The 26,860-nt window shown below is 41.4% G+C and overlaps 2 protein-coding genes across 5 annotated transcripts in view; one reads left to right on the forward strand and one right to left on the reverse strand.

Annotated features, from left to right (window-relative positions):
* Nucleotides 1-1,765, forward strand: part of smap1 (small ArfGAP 1) — a 121,097-nt gene extending 119,332 nt beyond the window's left edge. For all 4 annotated transcript variants that reach the window (XM_017464052.3, XM_047154130.2, XM_017464055.3 and 1 more), the window contains one exon: nt 595-1,765. In XM_017464052.3, coding sequence (XP_017319541.1) covers nt 595-723 — 129 coding nt within the window. In that variant the 3' untranslated portion in view covers nt 724-1,765. The remainder of the gene's footprint in view (nt 1-594) is intronic.
* Nucleotides 1,182-17,517, reverse strand: b3gat2 (beta-1,3-glucuronyltransferase 2 (glucuronosyltransferase S)). Its single transcript, XM_017464057.3, has 4 exons — nt 16,191-17,517; nt 11,046-11,190; nt 6,230-6,378; nt 1,182-2,699 (listed from the first exon to the last, which is right to left on the reverse strand). Exons 1-4 carry the CDS (start codon nt 16,728-16,730, stop codon nt 2,613-2,615), a joined length of 921 nt encoding a protein of 306 aa, XP_017319546.1. The 5' UTR covers nt 16,731-17,517; the 3' UTR covers nt 1,182-2,612.
* Between the last annotated feature and the right edge of the window lie 9,343 nt (nt 17,518-26,860).

The raw sequence follows: 26,860 nt of genomic DNA on the forward strand, positions 1-26,860 counted from the left end.
CCGCAGTGTCCCTTTGCATCTGCAGGTGTCCTGGAATAAAAGGCATGCAATAGAACGTTCAAAAAGCCACTGCTACAGTACAGACATTGTTGGCTGTTCTGGTTAAAGCAACTATATCTGGGGTAACAGGTCTCCGATGAAAGCAGTAGTCTTTTGTGCCTGGTGTGAACTTCAGTTAGATTTGTGGCAGAGTTATACAATGCTCTTGAGAACCTAAAGGTCATGGAAGGTGTAGAATAGGAAGAATAGGGATTTTCAGTGTACACCTTTTGAATAAAAGCTGTTTTTTTTTTTTTTGGACAATGAGGTGTTTGACTAGCTCAATCAGACGCTCTAATTTCATTGCCTTTCTTTCTTAATGCATAAGAGATTTTGTTAGGATAAGAATTTTTTTGTTTATTTTTTTTCTAAAGAGAGATGGGCTGGAGGTGAAGCACTGCTGGAAAATAAAATCATAGATAGATTGCTAGACTGAGAAGAGGATTAGAAGTGCGGGACGTTGGCTGCTAACTCAGTAATACATGGTTTCTACCTTTGTCATTTTTAAATTGATTATGTCTCTCTTCTCATTCTTTTTTTTTTTTTTTTGACTAGATGAACCAGCAGATGTCTGGGCTGAACCTGAACGGTGCCCCCATGGCCTTTGGACAGCCTGGGACCGCTATGGGGGGCTGGGTGGGACCTCCTTCTGGTCAGACCCTCAGTACCCAGCTCTGGAAGTGAGTGAGTGAGTGAGCGAGCAAGGGAGGGTGGAGGACAATAAAGGGTACAGCATCCCTCCAACCCTCCATCTTCCCTCCCTTGACCATCCGCCAGAGCACACGAAGAGTTTTATCCACGTACTGCTCTTTTTTTTTTTCCCCCTCCCACTTCTTTCCAACCATAACTCTTTTACTGGAGATTGTCAGTTCAACCTCGCCCCCTGTGAGTCAACCGAGCGATCGAGATTGTGAAGAGTTGAAGAGACTGGCAGCTTTGTCCGTCTTATTTGCAGTTTTTTTTCTTCTTCTTCTACTTCTTGTTCTTCTTCTATATATTTTTTGGGTTGAAAAAAAAAAATTACATATCAGCGAAGAAAGCTGCTGGACCAATATACAAGCGTCTAATATATCATTACCAAATCAATAGTGAGTACTAGTATTTAAATGGCAGAGATATGGCTATCATGTTTGTGACCGCTGCCCCCTTCCCTCCCCCACCAGTGTATATGCCACATATCCTGAAGCCCTGTAGCAGCTATCGTATGATCCAATGTACTGTATGTAAGCATAAGATAGAGAAGCAGTCAATCCCCCTCTCACCTCTCCCTCCTTGTACAAGTCCATCAGCTCCATCACCCTCGTCCATCTTTTACTGTGACGTTTTAATGTGTGCATTACAGAGAAGCACAGTTAGCAACAGGCAAATAAACCTGGACGACTCAACAGCAGTGTAACGGCCAATGGGAGAAAGGGGGTGGAATTATTAATTGAGCTACGGGGAGCAAAATCGAGAATGGGGGTGTCTACAGAAAGGATTTGTGAGCGAATAGGAAATTTTAGCTGATTTTTAGAATCAAACAAACGTGCACATATGAACATGCTGGTCCCATGACTGTGGCAGAGTGAAAGTCCACTCAGACAGGGTCCCTCTGCTGTGCAATAACGTGAGTATCCACACCTCGTCATCCAGGTTTATTTCTATAATGTGTTTACATTTTTCTGGTGCCTAGTACAGAGGGGAAAAAGATGTTATTTCCGTGCATTAAACAGTGAGTAGCCATGAACTATTGTGTGATCTTTTTTTTCCTTAATGCTTCATTTTATTGTAAAGTTCTCATTTTGTTTTATGATTTATGTATTTTTTTTTTCTCTTCTCTACTTTACTTTTAAAAGAGGGTCATTTGGAATAAAGACCATTGTAATCCAAAGGTTTGTTCCTGTAGTGCTGGGTTCAGGCTGTTGGCATTGCCCTGGATCTTTCTTCATGTCCATATTCTCAGGCTCATAACACATTCATGGCAATAAGATCTTTTTTACAGAAAGCTTTATCTAATAACTGCTTATATACAACAAACTTGTATAGTTACAGTTACGTACGTCCAGTGAAAGTACATTTAACCCACATGTTATTCTCCAACAGCTGGCTCTCCTTCAGATGCTTCCAGCTTCATAAACTTAGTGTTCTCCAACTGGTCCCAAGTATATATTAAGTTCTCCAGGTTCTAAGACTGTGAATTATCGTTGTGAGTTTATCACTTGCTTTCGCTCCAGATTGTCTTTTCAATCTTAAGGTAAAAGTTCCTACTAGCAGCCACTGAAGTCAGCTGTATCATAATGATACGGGTTTAAAAGTTGAGTTCTTTACTAGTAACCCAGTATGCTTCCTCAGTATGATGGGAAATTCATATTAACAAAATGAAGCCCAGCCAATTTATGCGGCCAGAAATATGTTCACTATATTGGATGGTCCAGAGTGTTGAGTTGGGTGACACAGACGTCAGAGTTCACACAGAGCTTCCAGCATGAATCAGCAGGCTATCAGTGCAGAGGTTGACGCTAATTGGGAAAATACCAGGGATTGTGGCAACTTGGTGCAATATGCTGTGAGGCCTCCCACGCCAGTCCTGTGCTCTAGACCTCAATCAGAACAGAGTCCTGGTGCCGTTTGGGTTCGTTGCCAAGGTTGACCTTCTCTGTGCGGGTGTGCCAAACCAGGACCTGAAATAGAAAATCATATGTTCAGAATGGAGATATCAACATAGCTGTTTTTTCTCAGTAAGAGTAAGGTGCTTTGGAGGAAAATTAGGTCAGTTTCAGAGATCATCTACAGCAGTAACCCCTCAGTGGTGCTGTTTCATGCTGTTTGTGCTCAAGGTCGATGCTGTCGAGCATGTAGGCTCCCTGGCCTATTGTAGCAATTTCTCTTAATTATAAGTGAGAGTGGAGTGCGAGCAGTCGTGTGTGTGCTGTTAATGCAACCTCGCCCAGGTGTGACGCGTCACTTCCAAAGCACATGGTACTGATAATTGGCTTGTTTTTCATATCTAACCAGGCTAATTCGGCAGCCGGTGATGCGACACCTTGAAGTTGATGAGCTGCTCATCCCGACAGGAGATGATCCAACACTGAATATTTTAGTTATCCTACACCTCTTTTTTTTATCTAGTGCATCTAGTTTAGGCCGTAGAGACTCAGCCAATTACCGTGTCTGCACTTGTGTTATTGGTATCTGAATTGTTACAATTACTACCTACTCGAGCTGTCTTTGGCAAGAGGAAGGCATCAAATCGTGTTCGAATCTAATATTTACGTACATGGCTTCTGATAACCATTCATCTGACTGAAGGTGGCACACATCTATTCTTTGTTGTCCTGCATATCCCATAATCTTACGCATCAACGTTGGCACAACATCTAGCCCTTAAAAATGGTGACGGAAAATCCAGAGGAGATGTGTAATTGTTTAGTTTTTTATTTAAGAATTTCTAGTTAAAAATAGTTGGGGTATTCATTCTTTTGTCTCAACCAGCGCTTTATTCCAGTTAACCTGAAGCTGCATGTCAATATCTTGGCTGAGGTGTAACATTTCTGTCTCTAAAATTGTTCATTTGTACCTTTTGTAGTTGTCCACTATGACAGTTTTTATTTATATATAAATAAATATCAACTGTATGTGCAGCTCTAGTTACTGAGTCTAATGAGGCTTTAGACTGAAATATTTCTTCAAGGCTGAGTGCATTGCAGAGAGGAGGAATCATCTGATTGATTGTGTTGTGTGCTAAGCTGGCAGGTTCTAGACATTGAGAGTGAGATGCATATTGACATTAATAAGCAGAATCGGGACTGAGAACGGCTTCAAACTTTTTCACTCTCTAGCTCCCTGCCCTCCTTCAACCTCCATCTTGCCACATCTGTCACGCTGTCCTTCATTTGCCCATTCTATTTCACTGTCAATCTCCGCCTCTGCCTCCCTCTTTCTCTTTTCCTGCTCTCCCACCCCCATCCACCATCTCCTGATTGCTCAGTTGAGTCTGAACCAGGCCAATCAGTCCAACATCACAACCCTTCCTGTTGAGATGCATGCTGGGGGCTGCCCACATTGCCATGTCTGTGGTACAGCTTGTTCACTGTTGTCCCCAGAGATGATTTTTAAAACACTTCTAGAAGTTTGACCTTTTCTTAAGACGTGTGTAAAGCTTTGCTCGGATGCACAAACTCGTACACTGCTATGACGATGAGCGAGCTGAACCATGAATGTCAAGACAAAGTCGCCTTGCCTTTTATTTTTTTTTTCTTGATGAGTGTTTAATTGAATGTCATCTATTAAAATAAGCGTGTTATAATCCATATTCATTGGAATCCATTTCATTTCTTTAATATAATCAGTCACTTGCAGCATTCTTTGAGGTGTTCTGCTGAGTCCTGAATTCACTTTATGAAGTGCTACGGTGTAATGTAGAGTTATGCTTTTAGATCTACGCTAGTTTGAATATGGAGCCTTTATGCTATGACTGATAATGATAGCAGTGTAAGACACTGCTGTACGACGTGTGTCCTCCACTGGCTGGCGCTGGTGATTAGTGGTAATGTCAGCTCTGCTAATAGTCACTATTAATAATCCCAGCACTGCTGCCATTAGGATAATTGGGTGATAATGATGATGGCACTAGCTGTGACATGCAGGGCCTGCGAAGAGAAGCTACTCTGACATAAGGTGCGGTGAGAGACCTACACCCAAAGTAAGGAGATGTTACCAGCTCAGGCGTATGTTCCGTGTGTTGACCCTTCAATACTCTAACCTGCCATGCTCACTTTTAAATATGAAAAATATAAGATATAGAAAGACATTTATTGTAACTATACACAAGTAATACATGTGAAGTTCTAAACTATGAAAGCTTGAAGGAATTGCTGATCTTATAAAGGCTGGGATTAGTCAAGGTTGGATTAGGGTACAATTGAGGCAGAAAATTGTGACTCGCCACTATTTATACAGGAATGTTTCAGACACTGATTCAATTATGATTAAAGGTACACTGTTTGACCAAAAGTATGTGGACACTTCACCATCACACCCATATGTGCTTGCTGAACAGCCTGTAATCATGGGCATTAATGTGGAGTTATAATATAATATAATATAATATAATATAATATAATATAATATAACAGCCTCCACTCTTTCAGTAAGGCTTTGCAAAACAGTTTTTGAACTTGGTTGTGGAGATTTGTGCCCAATCCGCCACAAGAGCATTACTGAAGTTGGTCACGCAGTCTGCATTTCAGTTCATCCCAAAGGTGTTCAGTGAGGTTGAGGTCATGACTCTGTTCAGGCCACTCGAGTTCTTCCACACCAACCTTGACAAGCCATGTCTTTAAGTCAAGTCAAGTCATTCGTCTCTATAGCATGTATTCCTTAGAACGAAACGTCGCTTCTCCAGGACTATGGTGCAACACACAACAGTATGCAAGACTACTAAAGTGCAAATACACAACGGTGTGAGACGAGTGCAGGACAAAGAATACGCTAAACAGAAAAATAAATGCACGGGACAATAAATACACAGTACATGGGCTGTAAACTATTTAGTAGTGTAGCAGCAATAAGTATAGCGTTCCATAAAGTGATTGATACAACTTTGTAAAGTGCAGTGGTATTGAGTCGTACTGGGTTAGGTGTTTGACTAGGCCAGTTGATCATTGGGAGGCAGGAGGGTGTTGAGTAATCTGATTGCCTCTGGAAAGAAACTGTTGCCGAGTCTGCTGGTGATGGCACGGATGTTCCTGTACCTTCTGCCAGATGGCAGGAGGGTGAAGAGTCCATGGGATGCGTGAGGGGGTCGTCCACAATGCTGGTGGCTTTGCAGATGCAGCAGTTGTTCTAAGAGACCCTGATGATCTTTTCCGCTGTTCTCACAATCTAGAAGTCGGTGATTGTGCAGTTCCCATACCACATGATGAGACAGCTGGTCAGGACACACTCTATTGTCCCGCTGTATACGGTGGTGAGAAGGTGTGCGCCTTGTGCACAGGGGTATTGTCATGCCGGAATAGGTTTGGGCCCCTTAGTTCAAGTAAAGGGAAATTGTAATTCTACAGCATACAAAGCCATTCTACATAATTGTGTGCTTCTAACTTTGTGGCCACAGTTTGAGGAAGGCCTACATATGAATGTAATGGTCAGGTGTCCACATAGGTTTGGCCATATTGTGTATTTTATGTTGTATACTGTAGGGCACGTTACTGACCTGGGTGCAGTTGCGAGCCTTTGGCTCCAGATCCTCCAGCTTGGTTATTTGTTTGAGGAAGTCAGACTCCTGCATACCTGGCTTGGCTCCTCTCCTCTTGAAGAGAGCTCGTGGGTTATCTAGGATCACCTGGAGGTTCACGGCAAAGCCTAAGCCATGGAGAAGAGGAGAGAAGTTAATGTAGTGCCATGGATGAGAAGATTGAGCTGCTTCTTAACTATGTTTACTGTTGGGATTCTTGATTTTTCCTCATTTCATTCTTCACGTGACAGTCTTATTGTAGCCTCAGCAACTTTTGTACACATACTGTATGTATTCACCAGCTTCAGCACTTTGAAGGGTGCAATCGGATTGGCTATTCGCACTTACATACACTGACTTCAAACAGAGACGATGAACTTTTAAACACTGTGATGCAGTGAGCTTTTCAGAGCACTATATTGTCACTTGATTGAAAAAAGCTTCCAGTATCCCATCTTTAAAAGTTATACATTTTGTCCTCATAACTTATGAACACTTAGTGGTGAGTAATGTCAGTAATGCCCTTTGTAATAACAGTGAAATAGCTTATTCCTGTGGAAGTAGGCAGTTCTTGGCTACAACTAGAAACCAAAAATACTACACTCTGTTTTGTGAAAGGTGACCGCCGGTCTTACTGTCAACGCTTAACATTTAGATTCCATTTTGCCATCATTTTAAATTTAATTGCATGCCTCTTTCCCGTCCTGCTGATGTTTAAAACTGGAAATATGTCCTTTGGTGATCATTATAATGAGGACTTATTTTGCACTTGTGTGTTGTTATACTCAAAATTTAAACCTGTCTCACTCCTACCATCAGCTTTGCTGTTGCGCGCACAATTGATTTTTCACTCAAAAGTCCCCCTTAAGTCTCCACAGAAAATGCTTTTTTTAATACTGTCTCCAACCTAGAAATGGGCTCATATCTTATTTACCACTTCAGTGTCTGCAGCACAAAATCTGAACAGGAACAGGAGCTGACTGACATGTGGTATAACGGAGCATTGGGAAAAGTAAACTCCTCATCTGCAGCTTCAGTCAGCATGGGATAGTAAGCGCTAGGACGGTGCTTAGAGCTCATGTTACTAACTTAAAAACCTGAGCAGTGCAGCAGCCTATCTTCCCCTTACACTCTTGTCCTTCAGGGAAGTCAGAGGGCTCTGCTGTGCATTATTTGAAATATTAAATATTTTAGTTTTACACTTAGCCCTTACCCACTGCTGCCAATTATCAGAGTGCCAGTAGAGCCTATCTTCTACAGGACTCATGAAACTACCATGGTTACCTTTACCTTGCCTCTCACTAGGTGGAGATGCTTTGGTTTGTTTATCCCTCCTTTATATTCTACCTGGCAGAAAGTTGTGATGATTTTCCTTGATCTTTCAAAGATATAGATATTCATTTAGAGGATATAACAAGTTTTTTTTTTTTTTTTTTTTTTAAATATATATTTATTAAAAGTTGCCGTTTTTATTCGTGCCTTACTGTAATAGTCCTTCAAATTAAAACATCGACTTAACTAAACATCTGGGACTCTATGATGTGACGGGTGACTTGATTATCTTGGGTTTTTATGTCAGCTTATTATTAGAGGTATTTATTGTGAGTATTTACTACTTGCATTTCTTCTGCGACATTCCCACCTTTTCATTTCAGTCAGGTCCTCAATACAAGCTCATACGCATCCACACACAGTCTTCTATAATTTGTTGCCCTACTGATTACCCTTATCCTTCCATTATGGCATGTGTTCATTTGCCTTCTTCACGTTTCTTTGGAGTAATTTTAATGCTCTATAATAATCCATATAAGTCGCTAACAAAGACTCCACGGTCCTGTGTAAGAGTTGTGTGGTGGTGGGTTACATAGAAACAGCCTCAGTCTAAAAAAGAAAAGAAAAAATCCAGAGGGAAATATAGCCCTCAGTTGTGTTTTTTATCCCAGGTACAGGCTGATTTTTCTAGGACGCCTGTGCTTTAGCTAAAGCCACCTGGGTTTCTGCCACCCCCACAGCGACAGTCACTTCACTGCAGCAGAGACGCCGAGATTCAGCCGAGCTTCGCAACTGTGTCCCTGCTCTATAAGTAGCGCTTCGAAGTACGTTCTATCATGAGCCTTACTACGGTTTATTAATAAATGATGGTCAGTCAATTTACCTCTAATGCTCTTAGCCTTTTTAAATACATTCCGTTCCGATATCGCTCGTGTAAGAGTGCGTCATTACGTATTACACATTACGCGTCAGAGACACTTTGATAGAGCTCAAAAGGAAAGGATTTATTATATTTTAATAATCCTTTGCTCTATTTTGCTCTCCGTACACTCAGCTATGTTCAAGGGCTCTCCAGATTTAATGTTCTAGGCACAGGCCCTGCGTGCACCCTTTGCTTGGCTGCAGCTATGAGCAATCAAAAAAATCACATTGTGTTAATGCAGCCCACTCATTGCCTTAGACACAGACAGGTTGGGTGAGTCACATGGGCTAAACCTTGTGTAGCTGCAATGCAGACTTTTTTTTTTTTTTTTTTTTTTTAAACTTACATAAGTAAAGCTAGATGGCAAATAGGAGGGTTATATTAGAAAGTCTTCTGGGTTAGGACAAACACTTGAGCCCCTCTTCAGGTGAGAGCTGCACTTGAACGCAGTGAGAGCTGAGGAGGGACCTCTTTGCCCCCGCTATTGTTTGTTCTATGCAGGACCCAGACAGCGCTAATACTAAATTCATCTCATTGTCCTCTGCTTTTGCTCTGATGCAAGCTTAATAGATCGGGCTCATGGAGCTTACATGGTTTTGGGAATTTTATATTATACAGAATTTTATACTGATGCTGATGTTACAGGTGGCTGATCCAGAGATAAGACCAGGAGAAAGCTGGGGAGGGGTAGAGCGAAAGGATCGAAATGCAGACCGGGGGCAAGAAGAAAGGCGAGGATAATGTAGTATCCTGTTATCAGCCATTAATTAACAGCACAACATCCAGAGGCACTGCAGGAGCCTGGAGAGTTCTCCGCTGCATTCTGCTTTGCTCTGCATTGCTGCTCTTGCTGTATATAACTGGAGCTCTGCCATTCTCTTTATCCTCCTCAGTTTGCATTATGTGAAGTCTGGCACTCTGCGTGTTTCAGACGTGTCAGCACCTTCCTGCCACACCGACGTTAATACACTGCCTTAGAGTACACTGCTGTTATTCCAATAGAAATGCAGTAAATCAGCAGAATGCAGTGACTTGTAACAGAAACAGGGTGACTCACTTTAATATGCTGCAACGGAAATCTCGACATTGTGTTATTACTGTTATAATAGGTAAATTATAGGTAAATTTGTTTTTGGAAGGAAAGTCATTAAGGGGCATTAATTAAGAGCACCCAGAGAGTTCTCAGAGAATCAGCATCCCGTCAGCTATGATTGATCTGCGTCTCGGAGCCATTATTCCCAAATGCATTTGGAGCATAATATATCGTTTGATATCCTTTGATAAATTTGGGTTGTTCTGCACCGTAACCGACAAACTGCACCGAGGAACATGAAACGTGATGGTGTTCTGAGCATAGAGTTAGTTGTTGCCTGCATACAAAAAAATGAGAAGAACTTGTTAACCTACTTAAGTTGTGATCATCTTTGTATGTGGCACAAGCACGTACAACGTGAAAAAACACAAAACACTCAGTCTTTTGCACGAACAGTCAAAAATCAACTCAAATGATCTAAAAGATGTTCTTTAATGTTATTGAACTCTGTACAGCATGATTTAATCCTTTTGTGAAGTTCGACTAGTGAAAGTGTAATAAATGGCAGTGCAGCTGTTTTGCATTCTTTAGAGAAACAGGAGCTTAGTACTGAACACAGGATGAGCAAGTGTTATTGTGTCATATAATATATAATAGCCAATCGTGTTCCAATATGCAAATGCATGCCAGACAACACTGGTTTATCAGAACAAGGGGATGGGCATGTAGTGTTTTTTTTGTTTTTTGTTTTTTGTTTTTTGTCCCTCATGAAGTAAAAGGTACATTTAAGCAGTTAAGCAGTGTCTTATTTGATATAGGCAAATCTACAAACCAGGTTGTGAGTGATTTTACGTGCTACTATAGTGTCTTTATTCCATGTTCTTTGAGTATCTCACCCACCCCATGCTCTCTTAGTAACACTTTGCTGTCAAGTTTTAGTGACCTTATATCTCTGCAGACATCTTGAGTGAAGTTTGGTTTGGGATCTTCTGCAGAGTGGCATTCTGTGTCCCGTCATGTGAGCTACTGCAGCTACAGCCAGTCCAGCTGTCCAGCGCACATGTCACTGTGCAAATGACAAGCTTTTACAACACACAGAAGCGAATGACATTCTTACTCCTCGCAATTTGAATGAGAGCGAGACACATTGTCCTCCTGAGGGATGTTCTGCTGTGTCTTAAAGTTGTGCTGTACCAGTCAAATGTGTAAATCATGTATGTATTCAATGGAGTGACTGATAAAAGAATTACTAAAGTACTAAACGCATTAAAGCGCACCTATTATGGTTTTGAAACGTGCCTAGTATTGTTCTAAAGGTCTCATACAATAGATTTCCATGGATCCGAGATCGAAAAACACTTTGTGCTCATAATTTAAATTGCAGCATTACCAAACTCCAGTTTGTCGTGTGCTTTGATTTTTTTTTTAACTTTGCAGACTTTTTACATTCACAAACAGCTCTATAACACACTACATGAAAGGTGATATTTGAAAAACCATAATAGGTGCACTTTAAATGTTGGCCATAGCTACTGTTTAATGGGTTTTTAAGTATGGACAAGTCTTACCTGCCATGTCGATGGCAAAAGGTCGGTCAGCCTTCCAGCCTGTGTACCAGCCCACCACTTTGCCCTTTTCTACGATGGGGCGCTCATACCTCCGGCCCCCTACGAGTCCTACCGGCCATACTGATACTCCTTTAGTCGACCGCATCTGAGAGGAAAAAAAGAATAAAATGCGTTCAACATGTGCGCTAAGAATATGACACAATTTATGTTTAATAAAAAGCTTCAGCAAACACACACTTCACCTGTCTTTCCTCTAGGGACTGCAAAATTCATTTCTAGATATAAAATGTTCATATATGGTTTGTGTTGATCTACTGGTGCTTGTTGTGAGGCCATCTATTTTTATTGAATTTCAGTAGATGAGAGAGGATTTCTGTGGGATTGTATTACAGCGTGTTGGCTCATTTTCAGTTTGAATAACCTCATCCATCTGCAGCCACTGTGAAGCTGGAAAAGCAATAAGATCATTCGCACCTGATGCAGCACATTGTTTATATTGCAGATGTTCTTTTTGATGGTAGCTTTCGGCTGGTGCAAATTAAAACAACCTAAAGCTAAATGATCTTTTTGTTCTTTTCACTAGAGGAGTAACGGAACTATAAAGTGTGGATAGGGTTCAAGGAGAGTGTGAATAAGCCATTTTGATTTTTTTTTCCCCCTCAAAAAAGTCAGAGTAGGCTTTAAATATTTAATGGCTGTGCTATTCATGTAAGCATGGTACGTGGCATTGTGAAGTGTCAGACGACGATGCCTGTAGGCTGAAGGAAGCTTTGAAGCTCGTGCTTGGAGTGTTGCTGTATCTGAGCTGCTCGACTCTAATACCGTCCCTTCACCACCCCCTTCCCATCTGCTCCTAGGGACTTTTCAAAGGCTTCTCCTCCTTAATGGAGCTCTATAAATGGGAGTCTAAATCAAAGCCGGAGAGCCGGAGAACTCTCCAGTGTAGTCAGGACATCAACGCCTGCAGCTGCACAATCATCCCTCTGAGTCATCAACTACAGCAGCACCGACATGCATCAAATACCGCTAGATTCATTGCTGTCAGAGTGCAGAGACATTCTGGTTAAGCAAGCAGTGGCATCATAGAGCGTCTTCCGAGGTCAGACCTAAGAACACATAAACCTGCCATAGCAAGAGCAAAAGACATTAGAGCCTGCTAAAGAATAAGCTTTAATCTCTGGAGGAAAGAAACCTTTTATACAAAAAGAACGAAACATCAGTTTTATATGAGCATACAAAATGCAAGGCAGTGTGTAGCTGAATTCATGAAGAAAGTCAATTTCTTGATTCATTTTCAGCAACTGCTTTATCAGTCCCTTCAGGATTGAGCACAAATAAACACGGAATCAAGCAAACTCCGCAATATTCGGAGGAGCTTGCGATTTTTCAAAATTACCACAGATTTTCTGCAGATTTGGGCAAAGACACAGCATGTGACATCATCACACCATGCATTCTACCAAAGGCCTCTTCGATTCACATGTCGAACACTCAAAGACCGTGCAAAACAATTTTGTGCAATTGCAGTCTCACCAATTCAAGTAGTTTTCCTAAAAACAAGCACAAAAAATAACCTCCTCAAATTTTGTAAAAAGCCACAGCAAAATTAAGCATTTTTGGCCACAACAATCACAAAAAAAAAAAAAAACCTCAGCAAAATCCTGTACGGACTACTTTATTCTGGTTAGGCTCGTGATGAGACCAGACAGGAGTACACCCTGGTATGCCAGTCCATTGCAACTCCACCTTAGAGTAGGCAGTCCACCTAGTGGCAAATTTTAGGGAGGTGGGATGAAACCAGAGAACCCAGAAGAAACCCACACCGCCATGGGATGAGAGTGAAAAGCTCCACACAGACAGTACCTTGGACTCTGGAGCTACAAGGCACCAACACAACTTGCAGCAGCATCATACCACAAAATGTCAAGTTAAAAAAAATGTCAATTATGTTCGTCACCACAGGATAGAAAAGACCCACATATATAATATAATGAGGTAGTACTATCATAATGAAGGAGCTGCCTCTTGTTATGAATGTGACTGATTTGAGCAGTGATAATAAGGCACTTAGACTGCTGTGCTCCAAATCAAGCCTGAGGTGTTTTATGTGCTCGTGTTGAGCGGGGCTGCATTCATCAGCACAACTGCATTATGTTTTGCCCTTTATGGTCTATTCCATGTGCTCAACTCCGTGTCCAGCTGTGCTGAGAAACTGAATTGAAAGAGAGGAGGCGGGGGAGAAAGAGAGGAACTCTGAAGACAAAGCCAATGCTGATGATGTAAAGAGTGTCTTTCACTCTCACGAGGCCTGTGGCATGAAAACAGCTGATCTGGAAGGTAATGCATATAGCAGTGAGATATGTGAAGAGAACACAGAATGGAGAGAATAAAGACTAAAAGATGGAAAAGAGGAATGTGCAGTTGCTATCGAGATATTAAAACATAAGAGATAGGAGAATATGAGTTATGAGATAAAGGACTACAGCCTAGAGTGGGGTGCGGTAATAGAACACAAGGGTGGGAAGATGGAAATAAACAGGACTGTGATCAAAGTGAAAGGCAGGGGAAAAAACGAGCCTGAGCAAGAGATGTTGCAAAGATGAAGCAATACAAGAGAAATTCCTCTATCAGCTGTTTATGTATGGACTATAGTATTTTCCACTTTCATGCTCTGCGGAAATTCAGACAGACATTTAAATATATTAAATATATTTCATTTCAAAAACAAACATGCGCACTACACTTTCCTTATTTATTCAATTTGTTAAAAGGTGCTAAAGCTTTGCCTTTGCTTTTGACTCCTTTGCGCATTTGTCTGTGAGGTTAGTGCACCTTATATTAAAGCATACACCTTAAATGTCTTATTGGTTGACTGGAATTTTGAGCAGCATGTCCTCTAGCCCTTAGCCACAGACACTCAATGAACCGTGGCATTTCACGCAACATGGCAGAACGATCTGAACTGAGGAGTCCGAAGCAGCTTTCATTATTCCAGAACTGTAGCTGCCTACCAGTGTAGTCACACAGCCCTACATTAATACAGCTAACAGAAAATATCAAAAGCTTCTTATGATTATCTGCTGGTATTGTGTGAATAGTGAATAATTGAACAATTTTAAGCTAGATACTTTTTTCTAGTATTATGGCTATATTAACTTTTGTTACCCATTTATTTTCCTTTGAAAGAGAGAGATGTGACTTAGTTCACATGCAAAAAGATAAACAAAATATTGTGGAGTTGAAAAATGCAAGTTTCCTCGATCAAGGCTATGTGAATTGTCACTCAGGTCAGTGATTGTGTTTCTTCAATAATAGTGCACTGAACCTGAATTTAAGCTCTAACTAATTAATTGATTGGCTGGGGATGAACATGAACCTAAGACTGAAGGCTCTGGTCATGCTATCTTTATTTAATGTAGAGACATTTGATGCAGCTTTATACTAGCACACATTGTATACGTGATTTATGCAAACTTGTGCGCAGGAAGTGATTCGCATTTTGTTTGCAGCAGTAATCTGCTGCAGGAAGTTATTGACTTGCACACGCATTAAAAGCAAACCGCTGTGTTTCTGCAGCTCCTAGATCCCTGAAATACCTGTACAGTATGTGTTTTACATTGCTAATCCCACAAATCTGTCAGGTTCTCAATCCCACAGGTTAATGATTATCAGGCTGCTCGCTCATACTTCTGAAGCTGGCAGTGAAATTAAGCTAATGTTATTTCCGGGATCATACAATTGCCCAATTTCCCTCAAGGTATCAAATATCCATCGAACAAGTGCAAGTCTCTCTAGTCCATCAAACCATAGCCTGATTAATTTTAAACGATAACAGTCATCTAATAAAGTCTTGCTCAGATTAACTGTGCTTTGTGAGACAGGCTCTTTTAAAACAGTAAAGGTCATTTTGATTGAACATCTAATACTAAGTCAAGGTGGGCTAATACTGGAGTTAAACTGGCAGGACCACAGGGGAGCTCTAGCACCTTTGTTTCATGTGAAATGATGGCAAGCAAAGCTTCGCTCCAGTCTGAGAACGTATCGTAAATTGGTTTGAATCATTTATTCACTCACTCATTCATTAATTCTCATTAAGCACTTCATCCTGATCTTACAATTTTCATGAAATCCATTTAACTATTCTGTGTGACAAATCACACCAACACATATACACAGCCCACACACACATACACATATAGCTGCACTAACACCCCTGACCTTTCTCTTATTGTTTTGGCAATGCATGTTTACGGTGAAGTCCTGTTTGCCCTGCTGATGTTCATAATCATGCAGCTCTTCCTGCTGTTTTATAGTACTTCAAATCGTTACATAAATTACTGAATGATGCCTCAACCTTTAGGTTGCCTGGACTGTTTTTTTCCCCTGCTATTACTAAAGCCAATCCAAAGCTTTCAGTGTCTAATCTACTTTGTATAGCTAGATGAAACCGTCCCTATTGTGCTTGCCAGCTAAATCAAATACGCTTACATCTTTACACTGTAGGCTTTTTTTTTAATGGGATTGATCTTTTAATTCAATTTCATAGGCAGTTTGTGCAACCTATAATTGTCTCAAAAACCGTTTAGATCAGACTTCAGTTAAGAGCTGAGTGAACTATTGATGGACAGAGGAAAGGATTATTATAAGGAAAAAAAATATACTGCTTTTCATTCTGCTAGGCTGAAATCTGACATCTTTCTTCATTTCATCAGAAGATATTTAGATAGCCTACAAAGGTGTATGCCAAGACTGACAAGGAATCGGCTACTGATCTTTTTTTTTGTTTGTTTTTTGTTTTTTTAAGTCTGATCATGCAATTGTAGCTTGGTAAATTGCGCAATAGGGCGGAAACTAGAGCTTGTACTGAAAACCTGTTTTAATCCCAGTAAAATGATGGCAGTTTTCCCACGTCGTTGAAACACATCAAGGAAATGATGTTCCACCTCTGAAAGCCATCTTAACCCCTGATCAGAATTTAAATGATGTTTGAACTCGTTTGAGGGGTTTCGACTGTTTGAAGAAATATGCCACTCGGATGTGATTTTAAAAATAACAACAACGAAAAAAATTGGAACTATGCACGAGCCCGACTGGCGCAATCACGACTAACTTTTGCTATTTCTGTTTGTTTTAATGTAAGTCTACCTCTTCAAAAAGCTCCAGGCTGTACGTGTTATCATCGTCGGCGAAGAACACGACTCCGGAGTCGGTGGCTGTGCGGTGCGCGCGGAGCCACGAGAGCGCTGCGTTCCTCTGCTCGGTGGCGCGCGGCATGCCGGCCCGTTTAAAGCGGCGCGGAGTGAGCACGTGCAGGTGCGTGTACGGGACGCGGCCGCGCGCCAAGAAGCGCGACACAAGCTCGGTGCGACTTGCGGAGTCCTCCACCACGATCCAGTGGAAGTGCGGGACCTGGCGGAAAGTGTTGGCCAAGCGCGTGAGCTCGGCTTTCTGCACGGCGCGGCTGTACGTGGGTGTGATGGCGTAGATGAGCGGCGGCGGCGGCGCGGTGCGGTTGGGCGCATGGACAGCTGCGTCCCGCCGGGGCGCGCTGCTCAGCCGGGACAGGTACGAGTGCGCCGTGTTGCGCACGGAGGACCTCTTCGTGTCGATGTCTATCACGATGATGACGATCAGCACCCATGGAAGCAGGATGAAAAAGCGGCTGTAAAAGATGGACTTCATCATGGCAAAGTTAGGACGCTGCCGGAGATGCGGGATCACCAATCCATCTCAGTCAGGCGGAATAGACTGCTTTAACACGAGTATCCTCAAGGATGCGGAGTTAACAAGAACTTAAAGCTATCTCCATCTAACATAATCTACTCGCTCACTATCTATTTCAATACATCTTTAAACCACAGACTGGATTGACTTTTTTATGCTCTCACAGTCCACCAGTGTTCAAACTTACGCAGTTCTTACAGCGGCTCTTCTACAGAGCCATCCTCTGTCCGTTCCTCCGTTGTCTCCTCTAAAAAATAACAAAAATAAAAAGGCTAAAGGCGAGGCAAAAACGAGGTATTCCTTTACTGATCAGCATTGAAAGCGATGGCAGGAATAACAATCAGCAGGTACAGGTACAGTTATTGCACTGGGTCCACAGAAAGCAGTCCCTGAACGCATTGCTGGCTTTGCCTCCATCTGTCCTCTGAGATGCGCTTCTGAGCTCTGAAGCTGAGCCGAGAAACAGTGCGCAGGTCCAGCTCTGATGCTGCTACTGCCTCAGATATAACAGTGCTGTCATGTGAGGGACTGAGACTTCACTCTCTTCGTTTGTGTGTGTGTGTGTGTGTGTGTGTGTGTGTGTGACTTGAATACTAAACGATCTGACTGAAACGCAACGGAATTAAACACTCACTAAATTGCCACTGTTACTATATTTCTGAAAAAATAACAAAGATGCCGCATCCATTTGACTTTCCTGCGCATTTTATGCAGCTAGACTTACAGTAATTACAGTAACTATAGCATCAAACTCATCCTTGAACCTTGCACTGTGATTCTAATATCATCAATATGGCTGCACAGGATAATAGATGCATTATTAAGTGCGTGGGCACAGGGCACACCTTGGAAATAAGTCTTGCCAGCTAAATCACAATAGAGATGTACTTTTTTTTTTTTTTTTTACGGTATTTGGCAGATTCTCTTATCCAGAGCAATTTACATTAATCTCATTTATACAACTGAGCAATTTTAGGATTAAGGGCCTTGCCCAAGGGCCCAACAGTGGTAGCTTGGCAGTGCTGAGGTTTGAACTCCTGACCTTCTGATCAACAACACAGAGCCTTTAACCACCGAGCCACCACTACCCTACGAATTTATGCAATTCATGCCGACCATAAATCATCCAGCACGTGTGTAGCTGTTTTGACCGAACCTGTTGAGTATTAGGAACCACTGTATTTACCTTCAGTGTGTCTTGTTTCCACTGATCTTTCAATATAGATGACCACACAGGTCATTGTGGTGCATTCCACAAAGATTTTTAAAATCTCTCTTTGATTAGTTACTTAATATGGGAAATTTAAGAATATTGGTAACTTGTATCAAGATGGAGCAGCATGGTAGCACTGTGGGCAGTGTTGCCTTCTCACATCTCCACAGTCTCCGGCTTGATCCTGAGCTCTGGTTACTGTCTGTGCAGAGCTTCTATGCATGTTCTCTCCATTTCCATGTAGGTTCCGTCTGGGTTCTCTACCTTCTTCCCACCTCCCAAAAACATCCCAACAGGTCGACTGACCAAGCTGAATTGCTTTAGGTTTGAAAGAGTGTATGAATACGTGTGTGCGTGTTGATTTAGATCGACTCTTGACCCAGCAAGGATGTATTCATGTCTTATGCCTATTATTTCCAAGATAGGCTTGGATTTCACATCTCTGTGGTTGGGGGTTCAATTCCCACCTCTGTCCTATGTTTGTGGAGTTTGCATTTTCTCACCAAGATTCAGGGGTTTCCGCTGGGTACTCTAGTTTCCTCCCCAGTCCAAAAACATGCAACGTAGGCTGATTGGCATTTCCAAATTGTTTGGTGTGTGTGATTGTGCCCTGTGATGGGTTGGCACCCCGCTCATCTTGTCCCCCACCTTGTGTGCCAAGTCCCCTGGGATAGGCTCCAGGCTCCCTGCGACTCTGTTTAGGATAAATGGAACAGAAAATGAATGGATGTATCAGGATGGGCCGATTTAAAGCATGTATAGTATTTCTTGTGCCTATCATGAATTTTTACTATTCAGTGCCGATGTTCTCGTCATGCCACCGTAATTTCTCACTTTATCTGTATCCATATAAATGGTGTGATTGACCGTGCTGTCTGTATCTCTCTTTCTTCTTTTGGGCTGTCTTGCAGAGACTGAAAGCTCCATCTGTTGGCCTTCATTACATGAAAGCGTATCGCAATTTCTGTTTGATAGATAACCCCAGTGGCAAGCATCTAATCTTCTGATGCATGACTAATGTCAACTGAGAAGAAACATAGTAATTAAGTTATTCATAATGTTTTAGAAAGACAATGTGGCTGAAATGGCTGCCGTATTTACCCCAAAGCAATATGTTGTTCATGTCGGCACTGCTGTGTCGTACGTTCCCATCTCTCCTTCTTGAGCACTGTGACAGCTACCTGTTGTGACATCTAGTCTTGCCCTCCTTTCCCTTGATACATAAGCCACTGTCAGCTCGGAAAATGTCAATCAAGTGGAGGATGAGAGGGAAGGATGGAGGCTGCTGTCACAGGCCACTGTCTCATTGTGGAGACGCTTTTGTTCAAGATGGTGAAAATGTGACAGCTCTGTCACCTAGAATGAAATGAAAGAAAAGTAGAGCAAAAGAACAGAAGCCAATGAAAGAGGCTCAAGAAAGACACAGAAAGCTTTAGATAGCATTCATTTGTGGCGTGAAATGAGTGTCACATGGATTGACTAGTGTGAAATGGGAAGGAAGAAGCTGATGGAATAAGAAGGATGTGTTCCATGGACCCATCTGAATCATAATTCACCAGCAAGTGTAAAAGAGCAATAGCATTTTCTTTTTACACTCTATCCCTCCATCCATGTTGACAGCAGAGGAGGGACTGGAGTGTGATGTTTCTGAAAGATGGAGGGAGGGATGAGATGAAGAGAGGAGGGACAGGGAGGAGACTGAAGAAAGTGGTTTATTGATGGAGAAATATTTCTTCAATACTTCAAGTCAAGCATCCAATGTGCAATAACAACAAATTAAAGCCCTGCCCCATGAAAATAGATCACAGCTCAACTAGATTAAGTGATCATTTAGATCTCAATTCAATAAGTGTGTGGCAAAGCAATTTAGATCCTCATAATGAATGGGAAATATAGCCCATGCATGCCAACACTATTTGCATAGAAATGGCTTTTCATCACTTTTCTTTATTGTGTGAACTTGACTCAAGCTAATACATTTTCTCAGTGTAACCCAATCGAAACGGGTTTACGTTTTACTAGATTTGGTTTCTATGTTACAGACTGTGGCAAGGTAATGCTACAGAGTCTACTTTAAACTAATCACAGCCATTTGGAAATTGTTTCAATTCTTGTTTCTGGTTGGATTTAATTTCAGGATTAAAGCATTCATAGCTTTTCAACCTGATTGCTGCTTATGAATAGAAACGTTTCTTATAGTTTGCCACAATAACTGTTCTAGAGTAAAATGATTTTAAGCTACAAAACAAATAATATTGATCAAATAGTAGCTTATTTCTGCAATTCAGGAAATTGCAGCGCTTCCTTTTAAATGTTCAGGGAATTTTAACAAAGGGCGATATTTCCCAATTTTTATTTACAGAAATACTTATGAAAAATTAATTTCAGCCAACGATTCTCCCCAAGACACATACAAATAAATTGGACGTGATATTGCAACATTTCTAATGCCACATTAAGAGAGGTAACAGTTCAACACTGCAATAACATGAATTTTCAGCAAAGCTATAAGATCAATTGTGTTGAAACAACCTTGAGTCCCTGGCATGATATCTGTTATGGGATTGATTTGCATAACAAAAGTAAGTGTCTTTCACAGCACACACTCGGGTAAACAGAGGAGAAAGGATGTGACATGAGAGCTGATGAATATTAAGACTGCACCAATACAGCATAATGATGTTTCTAAAATCCTAGCCTACCCTAGAGATATGAGATCCACATAAGCATGTATTAGCATGTGATGCCAGGTTACACTCTGTGTTTGATTTGACCAATTATCTGCTATATCCTTTAAGATGCATCTAGCATAGTAATTCTAATCTGGTGCCAGTGAATCATTGCACTCCATGAGTGATGATTCATGTGTTGGCTGTGGATGATTGCTATAAAACAGCACTTGTTCATACATCTGGCTCTGGGCCATGGAAGCTGTAAAAGACCAGTTCCATACTTAATGAATTTGGGGAGAGATTATATTAGTCTGCCATGGGCACACGTGAGACAAGACAAACGGAGAGAGAGAGAGAGAGAGAGAGAGAGAGAGAGAGAGAGAGAGAGAGAGAGAGAGAGAGAGAGAGAGAGAGAGAGAGAGAGAGAGAGAGAGAGAGAGAGAGAGAGAGAGAGAGAGAGAGAGAGAGAGAGAGAGAGAGAGAGAGAGAGAGAGAGAGAGAATGAGAATTAATGTGCATTGTTAATGAAGTCTGCCTTTAGAAATGCAAGGCAATATCTTTGTCTTGTGAATGCTGTTGTGCCTAATTCTGGCTCTTACCAAACAGCCACTTTGTACATCTGTGGTGGAGAAAAGCATCTCAGAATGCACAACATGTGAAACATTGAGGTGAATGGCAGAAGACCAAATCAGGTTCCACTCCTGTCTGCCAAGAACAGGAATCTGCAGCTACAGTCTCACCAAAAACTGAACAAAGACTGATGATCAGATTCTGATATCTGATGGGAACATTAACAGATGCTCGTGACCTGTTGTGCTGCACTGCACAGCTCCCACATGATTGGCTCATTGGATAATTACACAAATGAGCAGGGGTAAAGATGTTCCTATTAAAGTGTCCAGTGGTTGTATATCTTTAGATGCTCTAGTATATGAGAGATCGTGTAAGAGAGTTGGCATTTGGATTAGCATTTCAAAGCACTACCTGGAAAGAAAACTGTTTGCAATTGCAATTTGGCCCAGAAAACTTGGCATGCCACATGCCCATCAGAATTAATTGGTCTCATCTCTCAACAATCTAATTTGTTAGCATGACAAGTTGTTGTTAACAATAAAGAGCAGTGGCAGGCGGATCAATTAGGCTAGTCTCTGTGGTCCATGTTGTGGGATGGTGTAGGTTCACAGGGACCTGGGGCTGGTTAAAGTGAGTTTAAAGCATGCAGGCTGGTTTCCACACTGTCCCTGCTGAGCTGCACTGTCCGTCTGTTCATACAGCCCCCTGACTCTGTGTCCCTAAAGCTGATGAATGGCTGTGCCCTTGGTTCTGCTTCTCTCCTTGGGAAAAGGACACTCATTAAGCTCTCGGTCTCATCAGTGTAAAGCAGGACATGACTAATAGACCTCACTATCTATCTATTTTTCTCAATCTTAGTATCTCTTTTATTTACTAAAAAGCGGACTTGATTAAATCATCTGATTATCAAATGTTGAGAAATGACAGATTTCTAACATAAGTGTTTTCTGAAATTGTCTTTAAAATGACTGTCAAATTCATGTGTGATTGGGTCTCTAGATCAACATATTGTATGTGATGCTGCAACGTTACTTGCCAGTCACTTCCACAATGGATTTCCAACCCGGCTCTAAGATCAATTATGATGAAACAACCTTGAATCCCTGGCATGATACCTGATATCTGTTCTATCTTTCTCTTTCTATCTTAGCATCACATGATTAAGAAACACTGAGTCTTCTGCAATTCCCTCTAAAAGGACTCTCAAATTAATGCAATTTTTGTATGCTCCACACATAGCTTCCTCCACGTTGCATAAAAATAGCTTGCACGTAATGGCTAAAAGCCTTTAACAGACTCTGAAAAAAGGCATGGACCAAAATGCTGCATCATTATCCATTTCACTTGCCATAATTTCCCACATTACACTTTAGCATTGCTATCTCCAGAATGGTTCTTTGTAGAAAGTTATTTGCAGGTTCTCTTGATGGGGTGCTAGCTCAGTGCTGGTAATTAAGCCCACTCCCAAACACTCAGCACTGCCTGGCAGCTTGTTACATTTATAATTTCAATAAGGTGGTGTGTACCATGTACCATGCACCATGCATATGAACAAACACCACAGCAAACCCAAATCAGTCTTTCCTCAGAAACACTACATAATTGGACCATTCCCTAAGCATGGAGCTGTTAAGTATGCCTCTTGTTGAATTATGGATGGCCGGCAAAATGGGCAATAAAATATGAATGGCCGGTTTTTGTAGCCTTTGCTGCTCTTATGGGCACAGATGTTAGATGTGCAGCTTGTGAGGTTTAATAAAAAAAAAATTCTGCATTGGAAAGAGCATCCAGCCCTTATTGGGCCATCCTTAAAAACATATGGCTATAGATGATCATCTAAAGTCCCCATGTCTACCTTTCTTTCAGGCATCTGTCTGTGTAGCATATTAAGTGTGGGTGTGCGATATGTTTTTTAGAGTGCTAAAGCCAACCTATTTTAATGACTCACTGTGTTCGATTTTTTGACCATTTCTCAAATCCGCACTCCAGCAAACGAGCCAATTTGCTTTTGTAGGTATGCCTCTTTTTTTTCAGGTCATTGTCTTGAGCATTTTTGTCCCCTGTGCATCATGGTGACGAGACAGACCATAAGACAGACAGACAGACAGCTGAAGGAGAAGCAGGGGAGCAGTCTACTGGCTGTTTCACTGTGCTGGGAGTGAAGCATGTGGTGTCCCTGCACATGGTGCTCCATAGGATGTAATTTAGCAGCTATGGCCAAGCAGAAGCCATTGTGTTACACATCCACAACAGCCAGGCACACATTTGAGGTGGGATTTCAGTATAGAGAGAGAGAGAGAGAGAGAGAGAGAGAAAGTGAGAAAGAGAGCATGTGTGTGTGTGTGTGTGTGTGTGTGTGTGTGTGAGTGTGTGTGTGTGTGTGTGTGTGTGTGAGGAATATCAGGATGTAGGGTGGAATAAGAATTACAACAACACAGAATTGCTAAGGACAGAATTCATATTCCAGTATCATGCCAGCAGGTTAATAATGTTGTCCCAGTGCCCTCTATAACTCTTATCGGGACCCAGCTCAGCTCCGCCTCATGCTATGCCCGAGATGCATGTTAAATTATTTTTCTCTGCAGATACTGTCAGGGCATAATGCCACGTATATTCCAAACACAAGCTCGTGATGAAAAGAGTCACCTTTAGATGCTTATGCTCAATAATGTAAATGAATAACAAATGTGTTTTATTGATTGCACAGACAAACTCACTCTGCCTCATATATGAAAACTGCAGTGTGGCTTCAGTGTGTATCATTGTAACCATTATTACAACGTTTTATTTTTATTTATTAATTTTTTTTTAATTAATTCAAACATATTTTATGCTGCTCAGTAAGCATACTGTATACTGTTTTAAGAGGTAATGCAAATATCAAGAGTAGTACTACAAGACACTGTGTGTGTGTGTGTGTGGGTCTGTGTGTGTGTGTGTGTGTGGGGGGGGGGGGTGGGGTGGTATAATGCAGATCTGTCTCTGCCTCTAAGCTTCATTCTGCAGAGCTCATTAGCAGGTACTGAATGGGTAAATGTGCACAGAGGAATGAGGAGACTTGGAGGTGCGCAACATGGTGTAAAGTGTGCTGTGTGGGTATGGGCAAACACAGAGCATTAGGCAGTTTGGCGTTATTTATAGAGATGTGATATTAATGAAGCAGGGGCCACTGTGCTTTCACTACACCACTAAAGCCACTGTAATGGACTGATAAAGTACTCTGGACCTCAGGGCTACTAGTGTGTGCGTTGGACTGTAAAGTAAATAGCTGTGTGAGTGGTTTGGACAAGGGGAAGTTGGTTAGTAGCGTAGGTGTGGAATAATAAAAAGCGAGAGGTGAGATTTGGGTTTAGTTGCTGCTTTGCTTTTAGATGTAAGAGTGTGAGAAAGGAAATAATGGATATATAATGGTGTTCGTGTTTAAGCAGGGGGATTTCTGGCATGGTGGCATTTTCTTGGCTGTAATGGAAGGCAAAATCCTCAGGCCTGGCTCTACATAGTTTGTCATACACATTCAGATAATGACCCATCTGCTACTGCCTGATGATCAAACAGCTTGATGCATAAGGGGGAGTGGGTGTTGAGAACATTGTTGAAATATGAGTTCAACAAGGCCATGGTGCCATTACAGGAGACCTACTGCTCTCTAGAGGTGATTTTTAGTATTACCCAGCAGTATGATGGCTTTCGATTAATGATAACCACTTAAATATCTATGTAATCTTTACATTGTATGACATTATGGATACAGATGTTTTTTGTTGTGTTTGTGTTGTTTGACCTTTAGGAAGCATCACCACTTTGAGCTTTTCATATAGCCATGACTGAAAGGGAGATAAAGCAGTTCTGGAGTGCATTTGTAAACCATGCCATCAACATGGCCCTGCAGTTTTCCATTTTTAGACTTCAACATCATGATCTTTGACCTACTCGGACAGTTCTGTGTTCTGCATCTCAGACCCTGTAGTACTTGTGTTCCGCTGACCTGTGTGCTCTCTCCCACAGTATATACTCCCCTGTCATGACTGTAAATTGACAGTAAGCTGACTGTTTTACTCTGACCACATGCAGTGTCATGTAAAGTTCAAATAGTTACTAGCAAATCTCTGTGTGCTGGGAAGGGTAGTTTGCCCATGAGGGATTGGAAAATGAATTAAATGCCCTCCCTCCACTCTCCCTCCTCAGAGCGACACACATTTTTTGCATTCATGATTTAATTAAATTCAAATTTGATTTGTATAGTGCTTTAGACATTAAGACAAAGCAGCTTTAGATGAACATCCAGATTTTGCTCTTGATCCCTAATGAGGCGAAAGTGGTAAGAAAAACAACCCTGAGAAAAGGAGTGCTAGGTGGCACCGGACTCTGAGATTATGTTTATTACAGTGGACAATCAAATACTGAACGGTGAAAGAAGCAAACAGCGTGAATCTGTAAAGTTGTCCAGGTTAGTAGATGACATTAACTTGTTTGGGCTCCTTTCAAATACTAATGCTTCCACATGCTAGAAGGAAGCAAAACATCATGTTATAGCTCATAATCTGGAGCGTGTGACACAAAACCTGTGGTGATAATCACTGTAGTCACTCAGTGTAAAAACAGAACTGGAGTGGGATTCATAACTTCACAGTCAGGAGAGTACAATCATCTAGAATCCTACAGAAACTTAAATGGGACCACCACAATTACAACATTGCATAAACTCCTGGTGTCAATTTAAGAAATTAATGTTGTCAAAAGTTCGGCTGTTCTAATTCTTTATACCCACAACTGAATCAGTCATCACATCTATTATTTCCATCAGATTTAGATCTGCATCATCACACTTTTACACCACATGACACCACATTGAGTGTTGTGCAGATTCAATAATTTGCTACAGCCTCCCACCCTTCACAGACCTGAATTCTGAATTGTGGAAGATTCCTCACACACTAATACTTTCTCTTCCAGGATTTTCCCCTCTTAGCAAGACTAAGTGCACTTAAGACTGAAACTGACCCACTCCACATCCCTCCTCTAAAACCAGGAGACATTTAACTATGCACAAATCCGATATGTGTGTGTGTGTGTGTGTGTGTGTGTGTGTGTGTGTGTGTGTGTGTGTGTGTGTGTGTGTGTGTGTGTATATATATATATATATATATATATATATATATATATATATATATATACACACACACACACACACACAACACTCTATACATAATTTGACTATGAAGTGATGAAGCTACAGAGGGGAAAAAACGGAATCTTTGTAACCCCATGGAATGAATGTCATGTTTTGACAACAACTATTACATCATCAGCCACTGGACAAAATCAGGAAAGTGTGAGAACAGCTTTTGTACTGCAAGTCTCTACTTATGCCAGATAGTATCTGTAAATAAACTACATGACAGCACAGATTAAATACAGAAACTAAATTTAACATAATGTGAAGAATCACAAAATACAACACATGCAAAACAATTGCAGTGTTAATAATAGATATGTTTAAGACCATTGTCCAGTATCCAGCTGTACCTAGAGACTTGGTGGGTTTAATGACATGGCTGTGGTGTTTCACATGCTGGCAGATCCACTCTATATAGTAATGTACATCAATCAGAGGCTCCAGGCAGACTGCCATG

The sequence above is a fragment of the Ictalurus punctatus genome, chromosome 3 (genome assembly GCF_001660625.3).
Source record: "Ictalurus punctatus breed USDA103 chromosome 3, Coco_2.0, whole genome shotgun sequence".
Taxonomy (NCBI): Eukaryota; Metazoa; Chordata; class Actinopteri; order Siluriformes; family Ictaluridae; genus Ictalurus; species Ictalurus punctatus.